A 21,626-nucleotide genomic window follows, 5' to 3' on the forward strand; every position below is an offset into this window, starting at 1 on the left:
CATCAGAGCTGTGATGGAGAAACAGGTTTACCTTTTAGGTGACGTGAATGAGTTGAAGGGTTGGGTTGAATAATAACAAACATGCCATATTGGCCCAGTTTATTTCTCTTATCATTGTTGTGAGGAGACCATAAATAGCAGTTGTATTTTCTGTTGTACAGTTCATTTGCTGTCATGGAGTTCTTGTTATGGATAAAAAGTGTCTTTTTTTTTCGCTATTCGCTGACAGCTGCCAACATCTGCAAACAAATATAATTCTATAAAGTGGTTCTATATAATGTGTAACTGTTCATATAGAGCGTTATTACATTTATTGCTAATGCAATCATATGGCACACTGACTTCTGAGGAAATTTTAAATGGCACTCGTCATCAGAAAGGTTGCTGACCCCTGGTCTAATGCAATGAGGAGAAAAGGCTGAGTATATTATTAGCATGAGGCATTCAGCCTCTCATTTTCCAGGTGTCGCCGAGTCCCAGGATCCTTTTCTGTCAGCTGTGTGTCAGTTCTAAGTAAAGTAAGCAGGATTTAAGTTACGAGTCATCTTCCATCCTCTAAGAGGCTTCTGAGTGAAAAGCACATGTCCATAATTCACCAATAGAGTGTACTTTTTATCGTGTGCTGCCTTCTCATGTGTGAAATTGTTTAAATAATATGTTTTAACAGCACGTATCATTTGTTCAGGGAACACTGGATAGATCGTTGTGTCGCTGCTCATTATACGCCTCTACTTGAATGCACATGAGCTACAACTGCAAGTATTTATAAAGATAATTGGAAGTGGCAAAATGAAAAATAGCTGTAATAATCATCCTGACATAATTCAGAGTTTGTCTGCTCAGATTTGGACTCATTCATCATTCCTGCTGAATTTGATGGCTACAGGTATGTAAGAAATTACACAGAAAGTATACTGCATTTCACAGACTGTCCAAGTCTTTCCACTCAGCAGCCACAGGGCCAACACACGTGTGGGCAGTTATTTTTAATCCCCTATCTAAATGAATATGGACAGAGAAGAACTTCACATTCTTCTTTTCCTGGCCACCGGGACAAAACCCGGATCACTTCCCAATCCCGATTTGAATCTTACTTTGACCAAAGTCAGCAAGACTTTTTTTCACTATTTATGCTTTTATACAACTTTGCACTCACATGATCAGTCTGTCCAGTCCTTTCAAGACCAACTACATATGGCTGCAAGCAGATTTCTGTACCGTCTGCAGGACAGACTGCTGGTGACCACTGCTCTACAGCTGGGAGCGCTCTGACACTGCTGTTACTGTGCGGCACGCTGGCTGTACAGTAGCTGACAGGGAAAACTGCAGAGGTGATGAGGTCAGCTGAAAAGACCATAGGATGTCCTTTAACCTCTTTGGATGAGACTCAAAGCTCTTGATGTCCCTCCAGAGCAAAGAGAATCATCCTGGGCACCACTTGTTCAGCCAACTGCCCTCTGGAAGGAGGAATATTAAAAGCAAAACAACATTAGGAAAGAGCTTCTTTCCATGGGCGGTAAAGACTTTAAATACACTTAAACTTAACGCTGCCAACACTGAGCTTACATCTCAGGTGTAAAAGCTGGTTTGTGAGTGATTGTAGTAACATGTTTCCTCCTTCCTCTTTTCATGATGTCTGTTTTCATCTTGTCTTTATGCACCTTCAAATGTAGTGCTCTGAAATTTCATTGTTTACTATCTGTACAATGACAATAAAGATTAATCTTATCTACATAAATGTAAGAAAATTGGAAGTAGGCCCTGAGTTCTGTTAATGTTTCCTCATGAGCTAATCGACTCTGTCACTCACATTCACAGTGGGTAAAAAGTGACGCTGATTTTGTAAATTTTGGTGGTTTAAGGATTAGCCAGGGATTGGCTAAGAACGAGCCGATGAGCGTGCAGCCAGGCGGATCAACTCCTTCATCACATCACATCGTGTTTCAAAACAACAAGATGGTGAAAACACCGGATAACAAGACTTCACAAACCAGTGAGCGATGCCATAGCAGCTTTGTCCTTCCACCTGTTACACTGTCCATGGACACCTCACAGCTAAAACTGTGGCGGAGATGTGAGTTGGTAAAAAGCTCAGTCAAACTTACTGTATTTTGACACATCAGCATGAGGTAGATGAAAGAAAAAACGATTCAAGGTCATGTATAAGATGCATACAAGCTGACGTGCCCCGCTCCGTTCACTGAAGCCACCTCCTGGTTAAATGGCCAACAAGCTGATCCTTTGAGGGGGTCAACTTTAGGGAAATGAGGACCGCCCCTCTATGGCACAGTATTGCCCTTAACAAACCACATTTAATGCTAATAACAGGGTCCCTTAACTCCTTAACAGCTAGTGTATGATACTTGAATCATACAGTTTTTGAGACTTCTACATCATCAGTCTGTTGTTGCCCCCAAAAAACTCATAAATGCAAATTAGTACTTCAAGTTTTTAAAAATGTGTTGATATAGCAACAAACCCAAGCTCTAAACCCAAGTAGGGTAAAATATTTGTTTTCTCAAAAAAACAAACAAAAATGAAATTATGCCAGAGATGACAAAAACGCTGTATTTTGTTATATACATTCTTTTTAAACATGCGTCAGTTTGAGGTAGAGAAAAGACTAATGCTGAACTCAGACAAGTGATTCCAAGCATAGTTATAGCTTTAGCTGGCAGGTGTGCATGGCTGTGACGTCACGCATTTCTGCAGCGGCTGTTTTTACACCTGCAGGAAAATAGAGCCCATTGTCTGTTCGATGAAGCTTGTAGCTATTTAAAGAAAACATCTACTGTATGATCAAATTTAGAGAACATGTCTGCCGGAACAAAGATTCACCAGTGCTCAGTTTGCTTTGAGATTATGGGTTTTTTATCCCTCGTTAGCTATCATGCTGCTCATGCTGTGTTTTCACCTCACCATCCAATCCGTAACGTCTATTTTTGCGTTACTGTGCGAGCCTAGCTTGGATGTGGCACTCATGTGATATACTGTACAATCAAGGTGATGGCTGGAAAAGATGCTGAAATTTCCATAACGTCAGACGACCGCTGTTAAACATGCTACAGCGTGTTTCCAAGCTAACCTCCAGTGGCTGTGATGCAATAGAGGGCACTGTGGTGTTGCCCTCCCTGAGGAAAAAACCTGTTTTATTTTTTACTTAATTATTTTAGTCCTTTTTTAAATTAGGTGCTCAAAAGCTTTTCACCTCCTGTCATTTGGAAATGTCTGAAGGTAATAAGCCACTGTCAGATAAAGGGTCTGGAGTAGCAGCAGTGTTGCCAACTTGTAGCACTTATCAGCCAGCCTGCTTACGCTCCAACAAATGATGTTCGTAAGTAAACAGTCTGCCATCAACAGCTTTTGCTGAAAGTGCCGGCTGTACTGTGATGTGTGGGGCTGTGACTCTGGCTCAGTGTTCATTTTTCACCGTGACCTGTGTGCGCTGTTAAAGGCTCTGTGTGTAGAAGTTTAAAAGTCAGCATTTTGGTGATCGTTGGCAGCAAAAACAGTATAGCAATGACAACAGTTAACATCTCTTCACAATTTACAGTACTGTATAAAAAGTTCACGTTAGTTCTTCTTCTTATGAATGTCCGGGACATTTTTTCCTCTTCTTGTCTGCAGAGTGACACTTTTGGTTTGTCTTTGCATCCCTCTTCAGAGTTTGAATAACACAGGAGTAAACGGTCTGATGTCTGCTACAGCGTTTCCTCCTCATCATCAGCCGTTCCGCTCATATTTAGAACAGGCAGATTTTCCCTCAGTGAGATATCATCCACCCGCTTGGGACCGCTGTCCTCAGGCTCCTCGGGTATGGATGGATCCGAGTTACTGATTACGTATCCTGGCAGGGTGGCACGCATGCTGATCGCGGGTGGACCTGTGCTCCGGTAAACGCGGCTGGAAACGAGCGTGGTGGAGCGTGTGGACGGCCCAGCACCAGCCAGGTGGGACTGGCTGCTGGTGCTGTTGTTGTTCAGACCTACGACCACAGATCCATAACGGTAGCGGCCGCACACAACTGGACCCTCCCACTCAAAGGAAAGATTCCACCGTGTCCATGTTTTCTTTATCTCTGTCTGGACCTGTGGGGGTGTGGGGAAAAAAAGCCTGTAAATACACAAAGCTGAGTTGTTTTTTGCAAAGATCAGAGTGCAGAAGAAATATTTTAAGGTGCAGAATACTTTTCTAACCAGTGGTTCCTTGTTCCTGTTTCATTTTGTTTAAAATATCAGAGCAGCCAGACTGCATGCACATCCCCGCTTCAGATCTTATTGTTGCTTACATCCCTGTGTGGAAATTACATATTTTACCACAGTTTTCTGCAAGTAGTCCTGCAAAGACATGCTCTTTAGTTTAACTGGTGATTGCAAATAAGGTGCAGGTGTGAGTGTGAATGTGGCAAGCTGCCTCTCTGTGACCGTCAAGCAAACTGTCGAGGAGGCAAGAGGCATCTCGCTCAGCGCCAGCTGGGATAATCTGTGCAACCCTAACCTGAACAAGCAGCTAATTTAATCATTTAATTGTGTCACTTCCTCCTATATACACCATTCGCAAACACAGAAACCGCCTTTTCCCACTCATGAAGGTATTTTGAAAGGATTGATGTCCAGTAAAACTGTGTGACCCTCGCACAGGTAGCACAGGGACACACTTTGTAAAGAAAGCAAAGCCTGAAAAGACAACATTATTTTTTATCTCTGATAAGGAAGTTGTTTTTGCGAGCACTGGCAGACATGTTTTCTGTCTGTAATGATAACATTTGAACAAATTCTGATAAAACTTTCGCCACGTCTAATAAGTTGTAGTACGAATGCTATGCACCAAATACAGAAGTGATGAAACAGGCGAGTGTCTGCACCCGGGCATGGCTGAGAATCGTAGTGGAAATGAAGCCCGAGCACATGTATAAAATTTCATGATGACTTAAAACTTCAAAAAGAGGACCCGGCGTACACGTGAGTTTATAAATCTGATGACCAGAGCGTGTATGCAGATCTCTGCCTTCCTACATGTGAATTTACTGTTTTATGGTATCAAACATTTGAGATTGTTTGCTGGACACGGCAGCCTACACTTTCCTATATGCAAGTGGATGAAAAAGATTCAACTGTGCACGCAGCGCGTGGGCTGAATGACTAAAACAGAGCATTAGGAGCAGCTTAAAGCTCCACGGAGCAGCAGAGTAGGGTGTTAATTCCAAGTGTTGGCTGAGACCCTTTTACCTTACATGAGTCATTTGGCTCAGTGTTAATAACAAAATAACAAATTGCTTTATGGCGCTTTTATTCAACAGAATACAAAAACCTTCAGTTTAATTTGGCGTTGTTTGGTTTTCGGTGACTCTGAAAGGCTCCGGAGAATAAAAAGGAGAGCTCCGCAGGATAATGAGGATCACGAAGGAAAAGTGAACGACAGCATAAAAAAAAGAGAGAAGTTTTGTGTAAAGATCAGAGTGTCAGAAATGGAAACTTTAATTCAGCGCTCAGCACTCTCCGTGCAGAATGAGATAATAAAGAGTCAGATAATATGGCAGCACAGATGAAGGGAGAAAAACACGCTTCATCAGCCTGACCACAGATTACATGTACCACCGGAGTAATTAAACCCTTTGTAGGAGATATCAGCAGCTGCATCAACGCGGCTGGAATTGTTTTCATGTTGTCAGTCTGTTTGCGTGTCTCTGTGTGTCATCACGGCAAAAAGTGATCCCAACACCAGCTGTGGGAGGAACTACAACAAAGGCAGCTTTGAGGACTTAGACAGGCGTACAAAAACCTGACACTCTGTGTGTGGACACAACAGTGTGTTGTGAAAGACGCAGACACACAACTCTGCAGCTGTGTTGTTGTGATCAAAATAAAAACTTCAAGTCAGACCCATTAGTACTGAGTTCCCATGTAATTATACAATGACGTAGTAAAAACTGAGTATATCTGAAGCATCAACAACATGTTGACAGGCACAGCAGCCATGCTCTCTAGTTATACTGTCAAAGCACTTCTATCAAGTGTGAATAAATCACTGCCTACTCACCTCTCCATTGCAGTAGCAATAGATAATTGACACAAAGAAGCCCTGAAAAGAAAAATTGAAATACAAGTTATGAACTGTTTCAGACATTTTGTGCGATCATCACATTCTTTACCACTTTGATCTACATGCAATACAAAGAATGGCTATTAAGATGATAGTGATGCTGCAGGTAACCAGTTAATATCACTTTGCTTTAAATACATTTAAAAAATTAAAGTTTTCCACGTAATTTTGTGGGATACCTACAGTGTAAATTGTTTAATTTAATGAAATTGTCACGATAGTGACTGCGACCCAGTGTTTTGCATGTTTTAGTTTTATTCTTTGATTATTGTTATTTTCTCAGTGTTTCCTGGTTTATTTTGAAAGAGTGTTGTGTGTCACTGTGTTTAGTTTGACTTCCCCTGTGACGTCATTGTGCTAATTCTAGTCAGCTGTTTCCTGATCACCTCCTGTGTGTATTTAAGTCCCCCGTCTTCCGTTGTTCATTGTCAGGTCGTCTGTTTTCCGTCTACGTCGCATCGTAGTCGTTTCATTCTACAGTCTTGTCACCGTTTTTTAGTTTTTCCCAGTTTAGGTTTCTGTTTAGTTGTCGCTCCTACATGTTTACCAGCCTTAATAAAGGCTCGCTTTTGGTTTAAAAATGCAGTCCCTCGCTCCAGCGTCTGCTTTTGGGTGCATTAATAAACGTCCCTGGCATACCCCGCCATGACAGGAATCTGGTCACATTAAATGTACTTGATTGGGATAGATCCAGTTTACACCAAGCACATTTTCCTCAACGATTAAACACTTGAATAAACAGACATTTGATTTTATATATTTCAGCTCAAAATTATGGCTTCAATTTTATCGAGGATGTAGAAGATTTTTCTTATTGTAGTGTCTAATTAAAATAAAGAAAGTGCGTCTCTGGCTCCTTCTGTTCTTGTGTTCACTGAACCAGAAAGTTTTTAACGCAGTTATGAATTATGAATTATGAAGGTGTCTACAGACCATCTGTGTTTGCATGCTCATGTGTGTGTTTGTGTGCACGTTGCGATGCACAACTAGTGAGAGACATCTTGGTAGTAAATCTCTGAAAAGCCAAAACAAACCAAAGTTCTCTGGAGAGATTTTTAGTTTCTGATTTTACTAAACATTTCATCATGACAGTAACTGAAGAAGAATATACTCTGCCAAGCTGTTGAAAAACAGAAACGTTAATAATGTACAGACACCAGCGTCTCTAATTCTGATTTTGGCAGCTTGGATCTGCTCTATAAGAAAACCAGCAGCTCAGCATTGTTTCTGTCAGGTTGACAACGTCTCATTTAAGAAATATTCCCTTGTGGCTCATACTGTAGCAAATCCTCTTAATATGAAAAATTACTCATTTAATCTCTTTACACAATCATTGCCCCTGAAATCAGTATCCAAGGTTACCTATTTCACAGTCTTTGTTCATAAAAATGTTACCAAAGAGTAAAGAGATGTATATTCTACAATGATGAGATTCAGGTCCTGCATTTCAAAAATAGCAGAGAAGATAATTACTTGATTTAAAAAAAAAGGATTCAGAGAATCAGACATTTATCCAATATCAAAAGAAGAAAGAAGCACGTACTTATAACAGAATGGATTGAATTTATATAGCGCTTTTCAAGGCACCCAAAGCGCTTTACAATGCCACTATTCATTCACTCTCACATTCACACACTGGTGGAGGCAGCTACAGTTGTAGCCACAGCTGTCCTGGGGCAGACTGACAGAAGCGAGGCTGCCATATCGCACCATCGGCCCCTCTGGCCAACACCAGTAGGCGGTAGGGTAAAGTGTCTTGCCCAAGGACACAACAACCAGGACAGAGAGCCTGGGGATCGAACCGGCGCCCTTCCGGTTACAGATACGCTTCCCAACCCCCTGAGCCACGGTCGCTTAATATTTCCAGAAGTGGAAATATTAAGCCAGAAAATAATATAGTGCAGCTAATAGTGTTACTACACTGCACTGCAAGACCCTGACACAACAATGAGTGAGAGCATCTGCTATTTCAGTGTAAAATCTGCTGTGCTGACATACAAATGCAGGAATAACTTGGAGGAATGGGAATAAAGTTTCCATAGGTGCCCAGTTTGAATCGACTGACTGGCTGAGGCTTGTGTAGTTTCCTCCCACACTCCAGAGACATGCATGTTAGGTTAATTGGTGATTATAAATCAGGCTTAGGTGTGAACGGTCATCTGTCTGTCTGACAGACGGTCCATGATGTTCCCTATGACAGCCCAAACGGATGGATGGATGTCCATCTACTGTTTGTTTTTGTTTGTTTTTTTGCAGGTGTGTACTGCCCATAAGTTTTACATGTACTTAACGTAATATTAAGGAAATGTGATGCTACAGGAGATCTGTTGATGTCGTCTCAAAATGAACCTGGGGGTAATATCGATAATGTCAAGGAGAATGAGTGAAGATATGTGCCTGCAGGTGTGGTTGTAGGACGTTGTATCAGTTTCATAAATGCTCTTCTACCAAATCCTTCCTGACAGACTGCATGGACTAAAGCAGCGCGCCACCTATGCAATGCACTGCTGCTCTGCCATAGAAGCCGATACCATGAAGCTCCTGGTGGACAGTGTTTGTGCTAATGTTAATGCCAGAGAAGGTTTGGAACATTGATATTTGTAAGAGTTGTTGAAACAGTGAATGGGCTGGTAAATGGACTGGTTCTTATATAGTGCTTTTCTACTCTCACTGAGCACTCAGTGCGTTATACAACTTGTGCATTCACCCAATCACACAAGCCCTTCTTGTAAGGTTTTTTAGTGCTTCTATCTAATATTCACTCGCATTCGTGCTCCGATGCATCCATCGGAGCGTGGGGATAATAAAGATATTTGGCATGCAGACTAGAGCAGACTGGGATCAAACCACCAACCTTCCGGTGAGTAGGTCACCCACTCTACCACCTGAGCTACAGCCAACAGCAGCATCCCATTACAGCACAGCTTCAATTCAATGAGCTCTTTAGAACAATGTTTGCAAAGGCAGACAGCATGGCTAGGTGCTTGATTTTATACACCTGTAGGAATGAGACTTAAAAACACCTGAAATCAAAGATCTAAAAGCAGGTGGGGTGTCCTTGTTACCTTTCGTAAAGCCAGAAAGCTCAGCACTATCAGCAAACAGAGGTCATCATACTCTCCTAACTGGCAGACCACAGGCAGTAAGGATGGGCGGACATGTCTCAGCCTCCACCACTCTCAGCACTGGAGCACCCCAGGGGTGTGTTCTGAGCCCCCTGCTGTACTCTTTGTACACATATGACTGTGTGGCCACTACCAGCTCCACCACCATCATCAAGTTTGCTGACGACACCGTCGTGGTGGGCCTGATCTCTGATAACAACGAGACGGCCTACCTGAAGGAGATTAGGAATCTGGAGAACTGGTGCCAGAGGAACAACCTCCTTCTAAACGTCAGTAAGACAAAGGAGCTGATAGTGGACTTCAGCACTAAGCAGGAGAGGAACTACCAGACCCCTGTCATCAACGAGTGCCCAGTGGAGAGAGTGGACAGCTTCAAATACCTCGGAGTTCACATCACGCAGGACCTGTCATGGTCCTGTCACATCAACACCGTGGTGAAAAAGGCCCGACAGCGTCTCTACCACCTCAGACGCTTGAGAGACTTCCAACTGCCCTCAAAGGTGCTCAGGAACTTTTACTCGTGCACCATAGAGAGCATCCTGGCGGGAAACATCTTAACCTGGTTCGGGAACAGCACCATGCAGGACAGACGAGCTCTACAGAGGGTTGTGCGGTCAGCTGAGCGCACCATCCGTTCCGAGCTCCCTGACCTGCACTCAATCTACAGCAGGCGGTGCTGGACCAAGGCCAGGAAGATCGTGAAGGACCTCAGCCATCCCAACAACAGACTGTTCTCTCTGTTGAGGTCAGGAAAGCGATTCCGCTCCCTGAAGACCAACACAGAGAGACTGAGGAGGAGCTTCTTCCCGCAGGCGATACGGTCTCTCAATCACACCACCACACAGTACTGACCCACACATATGGTTCTTACACACACACTGGACTTTCTGGACTTTGTTTTTGCACAACACTGGTCACTATATTCTTCATTTCCGGTTAATACTTGTACAGCTGCTGTTATTGTGTATATATATTTAGATTTAGATTTCTTCATACATTCTTATATAGTTCTATATTGCGTATTGCGTATTGTGTATTTTGTTGTACAGTTATTTTATTTTCAACTTTAATTTATATATTTTATCTTATTCTTCCCAGTTAAATTTACCCTTCATTCTAATTTGTGTTGTACAGTTATTTCATTTTTAACCTTAATTTATATTTTATTCCTTCCTAGTTAAATTTACCCTTTTTAATTTTTCTTTTTAATTTTTCATATTTATTTCATATCTTATTCATAGCCTTTCCTTTTTTTGTTTTCTTTGGGTCACGAGCAGTTGTCCAAGCATTTCACTGCATATCGTACTGTGTATGACTGTGTACGTGACAAATAAAATTTGAATTTGAATTTGAATTTCCTTACTGTGACTAAACTTTTCCCAGGCCTTCTGATCCAGTGACACCTCACAAGGGCAATGGGTTAACTCCAAAAAATCCATTACACTTCAGGCCTTTATCACTACACTAATGTGCTTGAGTGCATCTTTGTAAATGCATTTTTTCAAATTAATTGTCACTTGCAAAACCAATCATACCAAACCTGGAGTCTGGGAGCACTCATCCATGCAAAAGAGAATTGGAGGAACTGAGGTGAGTAAGAGCCTGGCAGATAACTTCCACCCCAGGGCCTCTCAGCAGGTTAATCTAGCCCTGTGGGTTGCTTAGCACCTGTCCAGACATCACTTCCATACAAATGATACTTAGCATCTGTCCTTACATCTGCATGTAGCTTAACTTTATTTTTTATCTAAGGGTTTACTTTTTTTAGAGTATTTACATGGATAAATGCAATAACAAGTAATGTTTGCGAGTGAATGTGTTTAATTTACACATTCAGAGCAATTTTTGTCTCCATGATAATATTGTGGCTTCAAATAAATGCGCTCGTGCTGCGGTGGATGCTGAGGTGGATGGAGTTGATGCAGCTGAGGGTTATTTGGCTCATCGGGGGGCAGTGCGTAATTTTTGTGCTCATTTTGGCAGAAAATTGTGTTTTTGTTGCATCTTTGGATCCCATCACAAATTCAAGCATGGTGTTTGTTTGTTTTTGGCTTCAGCTGGCATAGGTGCACACATCAGCCTAATTAAAAAAAGAAATTATTAAAATGTCTTGGTTATACTGGTTGGTTGAATATGGCCCCCTACTAGCATAATTTAAGGATGTATCTGCACATTATCAAACATGGATCAGAGCTTTTGGGGTCCATTTATTAGTAAGGTAGAACAATGTTCCCACAGGCAGCTGATACAATGTTCCACACGCTTCCTGTCTCTTTACCCTTTAAAACCTGCTCTACACACATATCCTTTGTTCTGTAAATTAGAAATGCCGCATTGCGTTTGAATGACTCTGCCAACCACTGAAGTTGCAGTCAAATTCAATTTTAACCATGTCATCCTGGAGGCCGAGTCAAAGTTTGTGCCAAATGCTAAGAAATTCCCTGAAGGCATTCCTGAGATATTGTGTCCACAAGCCTGGGATGGGCAAACAGACGACCTGAAAGCCTATTGCGTCTAATCGCAGCCACCGCCAGCCACGAAAAGGTTACGAAACTACAAAGTAAACAAAGTTAAAGAGTCATGCTTCCTGTTTGTGAAGCCTCTGTGCTCTGAAGTTACTGTCACAGTTTTGTGAACTTGATATATATTCCTATTTTTGAATAATGACTCTGAAACCACGATTGTTAAACTTACTCCTTGCACAGTCACGTCTACCTAAGCTTGACTTTGGCACTGAGACTGGCTCCCTTTTGCTTACCCTGCACCTACGCTGACTATGCACCTTTAAAAGACACAGAATTATTCATGAGTGTCTTCTGGGTTTATTTTTTTAATAAATATAAAGCAATGTGGTATTACGTGAAGGAAAGTACTTATTATAGGAATGACAGTCTATTTTGTTCTGCTGGTAAATCAGAGTAACATTAAAGCTGACATTTACATCTTTTGCTTACAAATTTATTTAATTTTTCCTTTCAAGTTGTGTAAAATGTTAATAAAAAAACAAAATGATTTACGTATCTTTAACCTCGATATTTAACTGTCAGGTTTTTTTTAAACTACAGGATCATTTTTAATCTGATGACAGCAACATTTCACATTAAGACGGCATCATGTTCACTCTGTCAGCTGTTATTTTCTTTCGTTCTTGTTAATTGCACATTGTGTCTGCTATATAACTTCCTGTGACACTGCTCAGCAATCAGTGGCCTCAGAGAGAAGACCGAGCACCTTTACCACAAAGACCTTTTATTACACGACTTTCAGAAGTTCTCGAGTGTTGAATGTTCATCGTATTAAATGCTTGACTGCTTAATAAAAAACTTAAGTAAATGTGCCCGAAGGTCAGTTATTATAAAATACTTAAAAGACAGTGGATAATTTGCAGAACACTTAAGTGTAAACTTAATTGAAACTGGTTCAAAGAAACTACGAATTATGAAAACGACATCATCTCAGCGCAGGCGACCAGCGAAAACCAACTGTAGGAAAATACCGTAAATTTTGTATAGTGACCTTTAAAAACCATGTTTTCCTTTCTGTACTTACTTTTAGAGTACATATGACTAAAATGAACTCAGTAAAAATTACACAAAGTTTCGTGCATTTTAAATTTTTTCAATGAAAGGCCTCATTCATTATTATTTATTTATTTATTTATTTATTATGCTGAAGCATAACGTTTCAGCTGTTTCAAACAGCTTACACATGTATGGCATAAACATTTTGGTAACATGTTCGCTGATTATTCATGCCAAGCTGAAAATAAACTCTGTTCATGTATGTTAGTTAATCTAGTTCACACCCAGTACAGGGCTCAACCCCACTTACATATAATTATAACTGCTCATTTAAATTTAGGCAGCACTCAGAGTCATTATGAAGGCGCTTCACTGACAGTCACCCAGAGGCATTTAGAGAAGATAATTGTGGGCCATCCCGATCCATGACATGAAAAATGTAATAATTGAACTGACTAGTTGACGTGTAAGTGATAAAACATCCACGACTCAGTCACTTTCAGAAAAATAACTGAAGGATGCAAGAATGCATCTAAAAGCTGCAGGACGGCAGCTCTCGAGGACTGGGATCGGGCACCCCTCATCTAGAAGATGCTCAGTAAGTTATTGTTACTCAGATTACATCCAAAACATGAACACGGCAGTTCGATTACACTTTATTTACACTACCAGAGGCAAATAAGATGAATTCCCTTTTGAATATTCTTTGGCGTGTCAGCAAGCTTAAAGAAATCTACTCTTCTGTGTGTGTAACAGTGCTTATTTTTATTTGGCCGGAGAAAAATCTATAATGATCTGCTTTTAAATGCTACTACAGTACGACAGCAGTAATTAAAGGCTTTTCTAAATGCTAAATCTTTAGAGCCGCTGTGGCCGTACAAGCCTCTTGGTTCAGGGAGCACCGTAAAATCTCTACAATCCCTGTCACTCACATCGTTACTGCCGAGACACGTCTAACAGTACTGTAATTAAAAATGCAGGAGCACTGGTGATACTGTTAATTGATTGGTTTCTATGGATTTGTGGCGAGTCGTTTGAAATGTGTCAGTACCCAAGACACCTGCTGATTTGGCTTGGAAAGAGTGGAATCATTATTAAAAGCTGCCAAACTGGATAAGCTCATGAGTAAAGTCGCTTGCTTGATGCTTTCACTACTCGCTGTGCAATTGTGGTTTTACACGTGTTTATTTAGGCAGCAGATGGAACAGATGCCTGTGACCTTGGAATAGATCTAAAGAGCTTGTGTGTACCAGTGTAAATAAACGATGTTCATTGTAGGCCCCCTCTAGCTGTCGGCAACTGCACAGTTGTAAATAGTCTCTCATTAACTTGCCAAATAATGCTTGGACTGACCGGCTGAAAGTTTCCACAAACAAAAGAAAAGTGCAAAAGTTAGGAAAACAAAATGTTTTTGTTTTGTAGTTAAAGTGGCCAAAATATTATGGAGCAGGTCCAATGCTAAGCAAGTCCAAGCGACCAGGAAAAATGCATTTGCTCTGTGCACCAAAATTGCATTCCCTTCATGGATCGCCGAAAATCTGAGCAAAATGACCTGGTGCAGGTGTGTTTGCTGCTCGGTGCATTTCTCACAGGAAGAAGCGGATGCGAAGCGCTCATAACATGTTGTGTAACACAGAAAGTACCTGAAATGAGTTGAAAAACAGCTCACAGTACATTCGGATTTCCCAGCTTGGTCCCTGATATGTATGAGGCATCCCAACGAAGATGATGTAGTGGATGCCGAACACCAGCACGAGCACAAGAGTGGACTTTGCCAGTTTCCTGCGAGGACACACACAAGACAGAGGTTCTAGTTTTCATATCGAAGCGACTGAAAGCAGCCATCGTTACAGTGTACGGCTTAACTAGCGGCAAATTAGTTTGATGTTTGCCAGGTTAATACTTTCTCTGGATGCAGAATTGGCAGTGATTTTTTTTTAATTGCCAAGCATCTATTCTTCACACAAGCTAAGCTAATTCTCCTGGCTCGAATACAAAAGTACAGGACAGGTTTTCAAACTTGTTGCTCGGGGAATGTTAATTAAGCAAGGTAACTATACTGCAGAACTAAAGTATACTTTTTCAGTTTATCATTTAGGCTCAGTCTTGGGAGAACGTGCAAAATAAATGATTTTAAGCAAACTCTGGGTCTCCGTTTCCCAGAGCATATAACAAGTTTCAGTCTCCACTTCTGGCTTCAGCGAGAATCCCGTTAGTTACCGTTCGTCTAAATCAAAAAGTGACAGATGTTTGAATGCATCAGATAAAATGACTTCTGTTCTGTTGGGACTATTTCCTGGTGGGCATGTATTTGACCTGTTGTTTTTGAGCTCACTGACTAGAAATCAAACTGACAGCTTTATGAATGCTTTATAAAAGCGGGAAGTACCTCATAGTCTTAGCAATATGAACAAATACACGTTCCAGTCACTGCAGACGGCTAACTGCAGTCCATCGTCAGCTCATCAACAACGGCACTGAAGTGTGCACAGTTTCACTCTCAAGCATTTAATAAAGTAAATGAACATCAAAACAAATACTGTGTTAAAGTTGACTTGTGCCAGCAAGCTGAAACACATGTGCACACACAAATGCAGTGCCAGTGCACACGCTCATTAAACAGTACAGACCTCCAAGGAATATACTGCTCAGGGATCAGTTCCATGCTTTTAATTTATGAGACCATCTGACTTGTTTTGGATTGTACTGCCTTTGGCCTGAAAAACACACTGAAATGTCTAAACTGCCTTTAAGCTCAGATGAGAACTTCATGTAATGACTCATCCTGGAAAGTGAGGAGCAAGTTTGCAGCCGATTAAATTTCTGTTGTCCCTTGTACACCCCCGGGGGGAAATGGGCACAACAACTCCAGCAAAAGATTGCTACAGTCTGCAACAGAGGAGCAGTTTGAACGTCACAGTAAATTAGATCATGCGATGAATTTAAAACTTTCTGACAAGATGCATAAAAGGCTGGAAATACAGGAGAAATCCTTGAGCTTTGAGGATTTCTCCTAATGTGCTGTAGTGTGTTGGTGTGGCTCATGCCAAGATCGCAGTTATAACTTCGCTTTTTATCCGTGACAGAAATATTATGCAGTAGTCGAAGTTGTCACATGCACATCATTTTGAATTTCCTGTACGAAAAAACAACAAAACAAAAAACAAAAGCTAGCAAGCTAAGAGCAGCTAACATCCCTGCAGAACTAAAGTGGGTGTTCCCATATTATCCTGTAATTAATGGGGCTTAGAGGTGGTTTTTAAAATATGTTCCTGTTTCTTAATTCCAAGCATAAGGTTGTGTTTTCAGGATAACATTGGCTGTTAAAAGCCAGAGTTCAAAAGCACTCCGACGACTGTTTTCACATGACTTACACGGTGAACGTTTGCTTTGCACTTTGTGTGCATGCATCATAACAGCAGACAGTCGTTTCCTTTTATGTGACCAAAGAATAGAAATGGTTTGACCAAATGTAATTACTAAAGAGCTGAATGAATACTGATGCTCTGAAGAACGTTTTACTGTGAATGTTTTAAAATTACCCTTTAAAAATCAACTTGTCAATGTTTCTTGAATTTCCAATTTCGCTGCATAAATTGAAATCAAAACTTTAATTTGACTAAGGCACAAGGCTAAACAGGCGTATGCATTTAAATCAAACGAAAAACAAATCTCACAATATTCTGCATGAAAACATCGATGCACCGGACATGTGAAAACAAAGAATGAACCTTCATTCATGGAGGTAAAAAGGCAGATTTGGCGTGATCAAAGACATCATCTGCAGCCAGTTTAATGTTTTTTTAGCAACAACTTTGTGACCTTAGAGAAAAAAAAAATGAAACAGATTTGTTTTTCCTGTTTCATCTCATTAGTCCACCCACAGCATTCACAGGAAGACACTGCAGGCTCTTGCTCAAAATTCATCAGCACATATTTGGCATGGTTTGTTCCAGTCAAATAAACTGATTAATTCCACGTGCAGCCTCATAGCCATCCTTTGGAGTTCTGCGATTATGGTCACCAAACGTATTTATTCAACCTTATAATCTACAGTTAGACTGCACTAACACAGATACAGACAGATGGAAGTGTTTCACTCGCCTTGTCAGTTCCTCAGATCTCGTCTGTATGAATAACTGAAGGGACTGTGCATTACCATGGGGGCACATACGACCCTGGCTGTGGTATGTGTTCACTGACTGATGTAAAGTGCCTTTCAGAGCCATCAGTTACATCAGAGTTGTACCAACCTACACAACTGATGATCAGATCATGTTTCTGGTCTGCTGAGCCAGTCTTTAGTGATACGGCCACAGCAGAGTGTGGAAATAAAGAAAAAAAAAAACCTTGATTTTCCACAGATTATGTTGCTGTGACAAGAGCGCTGAGCCTGAACGCAAAGGTGTTAATTTACTGGTCGATATAGACTCTGTTCCTGTTCTCAACTGCGGTCATGAGAATCACATCGCGGATACAAGCACTGGAAAAGGGCTTCCTCTAAAGGCTGCCTGGACTAAACTTTGGAGTGAGCGTTGCTGCTCCTCCACACTGAAATGAGCCATTTGAGGCGGTCTGGGCATCTGACTTGAATTCCTCCTGGACCCCTCCTACATGACGTGTTTCGGGCACTTTCTACTGAGAGGAGGCGTCGTGATGGATCCAGGACCTGCTGGAGAGATTATATCTCTCAGTTGGATTGGGAATACCTCGCTGTCCTGGACAAGCAGAGGGAGGCATGGAAAAATTAGCTCACTTAATTTAAAGCAGAGGAAACCAGTGCACAGCTTGGTTCTAATTAGTTACAATGTTACTGTTGATCTCAGTATGTGAATCTCTCATCAGATCCCTTTTGCATTTCCATTTTCGTAACTGCTGGAACAGATGAGCAGAAAGATGACTAAGACAAAGTTTAATGGACGTGTTTGTGTCAAAATCTAAGAATCAAATCAATTTTTTACTTGATTCTTTGATTTTGGCCGTGTGGGTTCTCATCTCTTTTTTGGAGCTGGAAAAATAAGGTGTAAACAATTTTTTCCTGCTGAAAGATGAACTCCTTGTGGTCCATTAGCTTTTTTTATCTCAATGATTTTGTCTGAGTGTGTGAATGAGCTTATTTCTCGGAATCAGACAATTGAAAGAAATCCACTAAAAGGATTAAAAAGGGAAAATTAATGGGAAAAAGGAAGAAACGGGGAAACTAAGAGAAAATAACGAGAATGAAAAAAGAAAGGTTAAGTGAGTAAAAAGGAAACAAAGATAGAGGTGAGGAGGACGAGAGAAAATGGAAAGCGGAAGATGGAAGGGTAATTTGATTGCTTTATAGCACAGAAAGTAAGGAAAACATTTCTTCAGTTGAGAGTAATTGACTTTTTGATTAGTTTGTTTTTTTGTCAAAAATCAAGAAGTGGTACATTTTAGATTGTGTTTTGCTTGTGTTTTCTTTCACAACATTAGAAGTGATTTTAATTTTTTTCTGCAGGTTTTTTTGTTTTGTTTTTTTACCTTTTTGGTGACTGGGATACAATGATAAGGAAAACTACAAACATAAACTGACTGGAACCTAAAGTGGCAAAAATACTGAGGCCAGAAAACACTGAGAAACACGAAGGGAACTTCAATAACTTCAGGTTCCAACAAGGGACAAAGGGAGACTGAGACAATATGGGAAAGTGATTAGGACAAGTGGAGACAGCTGGAGACACAGCAGAGACAAATCAGGAGTAACGAGACAGGGGAAGCAAAACAAAATCAAAATAAACACTGAGACAAAAACACACAAACTTCACTAAGACAAAAGGTAAACAAACAGAGACATGGCTGACTTCACAAGAAGACAAAACCCGGGGAAGAGACAAAGGGAACAGGATAGGCAATAATTAAATGGAAAGATAACAAACAAACACATGAATAGACTAAAAACAAGGAAATGACAGAGGAGGAAGGAGACACGGTGAAATTTTAAACTCAACACACAGAAAGGGAAACAACAACACAAAGACAAAACCGACTTCACAAAGGTGGGACGCTACACAGAGACAGAGTGGACATGAAAGGGAATCAAATTACTGAGAACTGAGAAATATGAATAAACTAGCAAACAGCGGAAATACTAAACTAGGAGACTAACATTATAGTAGACTGTAACTATAATAATGACTCAGATCTAGATAAACTAGATAAGAAACTCTGAATGGAGGAAAAACACTTGACCACAGGATGTAAGTGAGTTGTTTTGATGTTGATTTGTGTTCTCATGTTTGTATTTTTCAGTTTAAAAGTTTTAAAAACTCAAATAAAACAAATGTGTATGACGTGTATTCAGCTTCCAGTTTACTGGATCATTATCATCTTTTCTGACAAATCGTCTGTTCATCTACACAGAACGACCTCGCCAGCGGCATTCAGAGCTACGCTCCTGTCAGATAATACACTGTAATTATACGGTTTTTATCTGACACATTGACGCCAGCACCAGCAGGGGGGGAAATGGTGATAATTGCAAATGTGGATGTGTGTGTGTGTGTGTGTGTGTGTGTGTGTGTGTGTGTGTGTGTGTGTGTGTGTGTGTGTGTGTATAATTTTGTGGAGACACTTCAGTTCTCACAACCCGAATAATTATATTCCAGTGTCACGTCTTTGCTAAAGGTTAAGGTGGGGGCTTGCGTTGGGCATATAGTGCTTATGTTAGTGTGTTTACTCATCTGAGCCTGAGACAGACCAATCCCTTTGTGGACACGGGAGTACCCCAACCCCATCTATAACAGCCCCTGGCCCCACATTAAGCACTATCGCCTTCTTTTCCATGAAGATCAGCAGCCAAGGCAGTCCCCACGTTTTTATGGTTTCGGGATCAAGTTTTATTGCACTGTAATTATATCTTCGTTGCAAGAATAGTTTTTTCTGGTAAGCGGCTGCCGCGTTATTGCAGACTCACGCTTATCAAGCTACGTGAGCTTGTGTTTGTTTAGCTGTTTGCTAGGGGTTGAAGCTGAGCATTGGTGGTTATCAGAGGAACAGTAAGGTTAGGAACACCAAGTCTAGCCCTTACCCAGCTGCTAATGGATTGACCGTGTTGGAGAAAAGTGGTCAAACTTTGTCAAACACGAGTGTTGGAATCCCCCTGACAGCCACCAGGATGAGGAGTACAGCTGATGGCTAGAATCAAGTTACTGTTACATATTTTGCACAGAAATCTTACAATTTCTGTCACTTTTCTCCACATTTCCTCGTCGCTTTATAAAAAATTAATTTGAACCAAACAGCTCCAGCTGTCTTCACAACAGCATCTGTTACATCCTGTGAGGCTGTGGGAGTGTGTGGGCGTGGTGTTGTCCTCTCCCTCTCCTCCTCCTTCTTTATTGCCCCTCCCCTGTCTCTCTCTGCCCCTGCCTTCTCCTTTTAGGACACACCTGCTACTCATCTGCCCTCGTTTACCACCAATTACCCTCAGAGGTGATATAAGCTGGAGAAGAGCAGTGTGGCTGTGGGAGAGGCTTCTGGTGGAGTTCCTCTGTACTGGACAGTGTGTGAGTCTGGTCTAGGTGTGGAAAAGGCCTGCTGTGTGTGACCAGCCCCGCCGTGCGTGGCTCTTTGAGTAGTTCTTAACTGAGCAGTGGTTTTCCTTAAGGGACGGCGGCCTCCATTATTTTGTGTGGCCTGCCTGGTTATTGTTAATAGCAGCGTTGCTGTCTTTTTCTGTTGGAGCCTTATAGATGTTTTCTTTGTTTAAGTGGTCGCCATCTCTTTGGGTTGACCTGTCTGATTTACCATTAAAGCAGCGGTGCTGTCTCCTTCTGTTGTTACTATTTATGTGATTATTGAGTTAATTGATTATAATAAAGATATATTTTGTGTTAACTACCTCGGCCTGGTGTTCTTTTCATTTCAACCCGGATCCAACTGTTACTGTCCCCCACCCTCTTCGCCTAGCTTTCATGTGGGGACGTAACAGCATCAATAAGCTTGTTGATTTTTGTCTTTATTTACATCACATGGTGTGAATTTCTGTGAGTTCACCTCATTTCATAGACTTTGTACATAATTCTGCGAACCCACTATTAAAATAATCGAGATGATAGCGCATTAAAGTGAGAACTAAATCTAAATGTTTTTGGTTAACAGAAGTTTTTTTTGGGTTTTTTTTTTTTTTTTTTTTTTTTTTTGCAGTTTTTTTAGATGAAAGAAATAAAACCAGATGAGCTTAAGGATGTGAGGTTCAAAATTCAAAGATTTTAGCAGATGACTTGATATTGTCAGGGAGAGACCAGTTTGACGTCTTTAGTCAAACTTTTTACGGGACTGAGAGGCAGGAAATTCAGGGTAATACTAATGAAATATTCACTGAGGTAAGGGAGGTTTTTGGAGTTATTAGGTCTAAACAGAAAAGCACAGCTGCATGTATAAGCGTATGAAAATGTCATTATTCATTTTCACTACTGCTCTGGTCTTGATGGAAACCAAACTGGAACTTGTCAGATATTCTTGTCAACTGGCTGGCGAGCCTGATGAGCAATGGTTTCCTCAAGAATTTCAGAAATGAAGGGAAGTTTGAACGTGCACTGTAATTATGTAAAACAGCCGTATCTGTGAGAGGGAGGACACTAGCTGTCTTGAAGCAATCATTTAATGCACCTGGATAAAAGAGACAGATCGCTAACTGAAAGCAGCATGGGGGGGAAAGTGACAGGCAGAACTTTTATATGAAATTTGTCAGGATTCATTTTAGTTAGAGAAAAGAGACAGATGAGAAACTATGTCCAGGAGATCAGAGAAAACTCAGATGATAAAGACTTGAATTTTGATCTGAAAGAATTGAGCTTGCCAGCAAAGATATTTAGAACTTTTTTTTTTTTACTGCCGTCAGTAGAAAAGATTC

At 41.0% G+C, this 21,626-nt stretch overlaps 1 protein-coding gene across 1 annotated transcript in view; it reads right to left on the minus strand.

The window, feature by feature from the left end:
- Positions 1-365: 365 nt before the first annotated feature.
- Positions 366-21,626, minus strand: part of pth2ra (parathyroid hormone 2 receptor a) — a 78,106-nt gene continuing 56,845 nt past the window's right edge. The window contains exons 11-13 of the mRNA XM_040027740.1: positions 14,392-14,530; positions 6,040-6,081; positions 366-4,088 (exon numbers count right to left, since the gene is read on the minus strand). Coding sequence (XP_039883674.1) covers positions 3,702-4,088; positions 6,040-6,081; positions 14,392-14,530 — 568 coding nt within the window. The 3' untranslated portion in view covers positions 366-3,701. The remainder of the gene's footprint in view (positions 4,089-6,039; positions 6,082-14,391; positions 14,531-21,626) is intronic.

This window comes from Simochromis diagramma, unplaced genomic scaffold (assembly GCF_900408965.1).
Source record: "Simochromis diagramma unplaced genomic scaffold, fSimDia1.1 OVJJ01000343.1, whole genome shotgun sequence".
In the NCBI taxonomy this organism is placed as follows: domain Eukaryota; kingdom Metazoa; phylum Chordata; class Actinopteri; order Cichliformes; family Cichlidae; genus Simochromis; species Simochromis diagramma.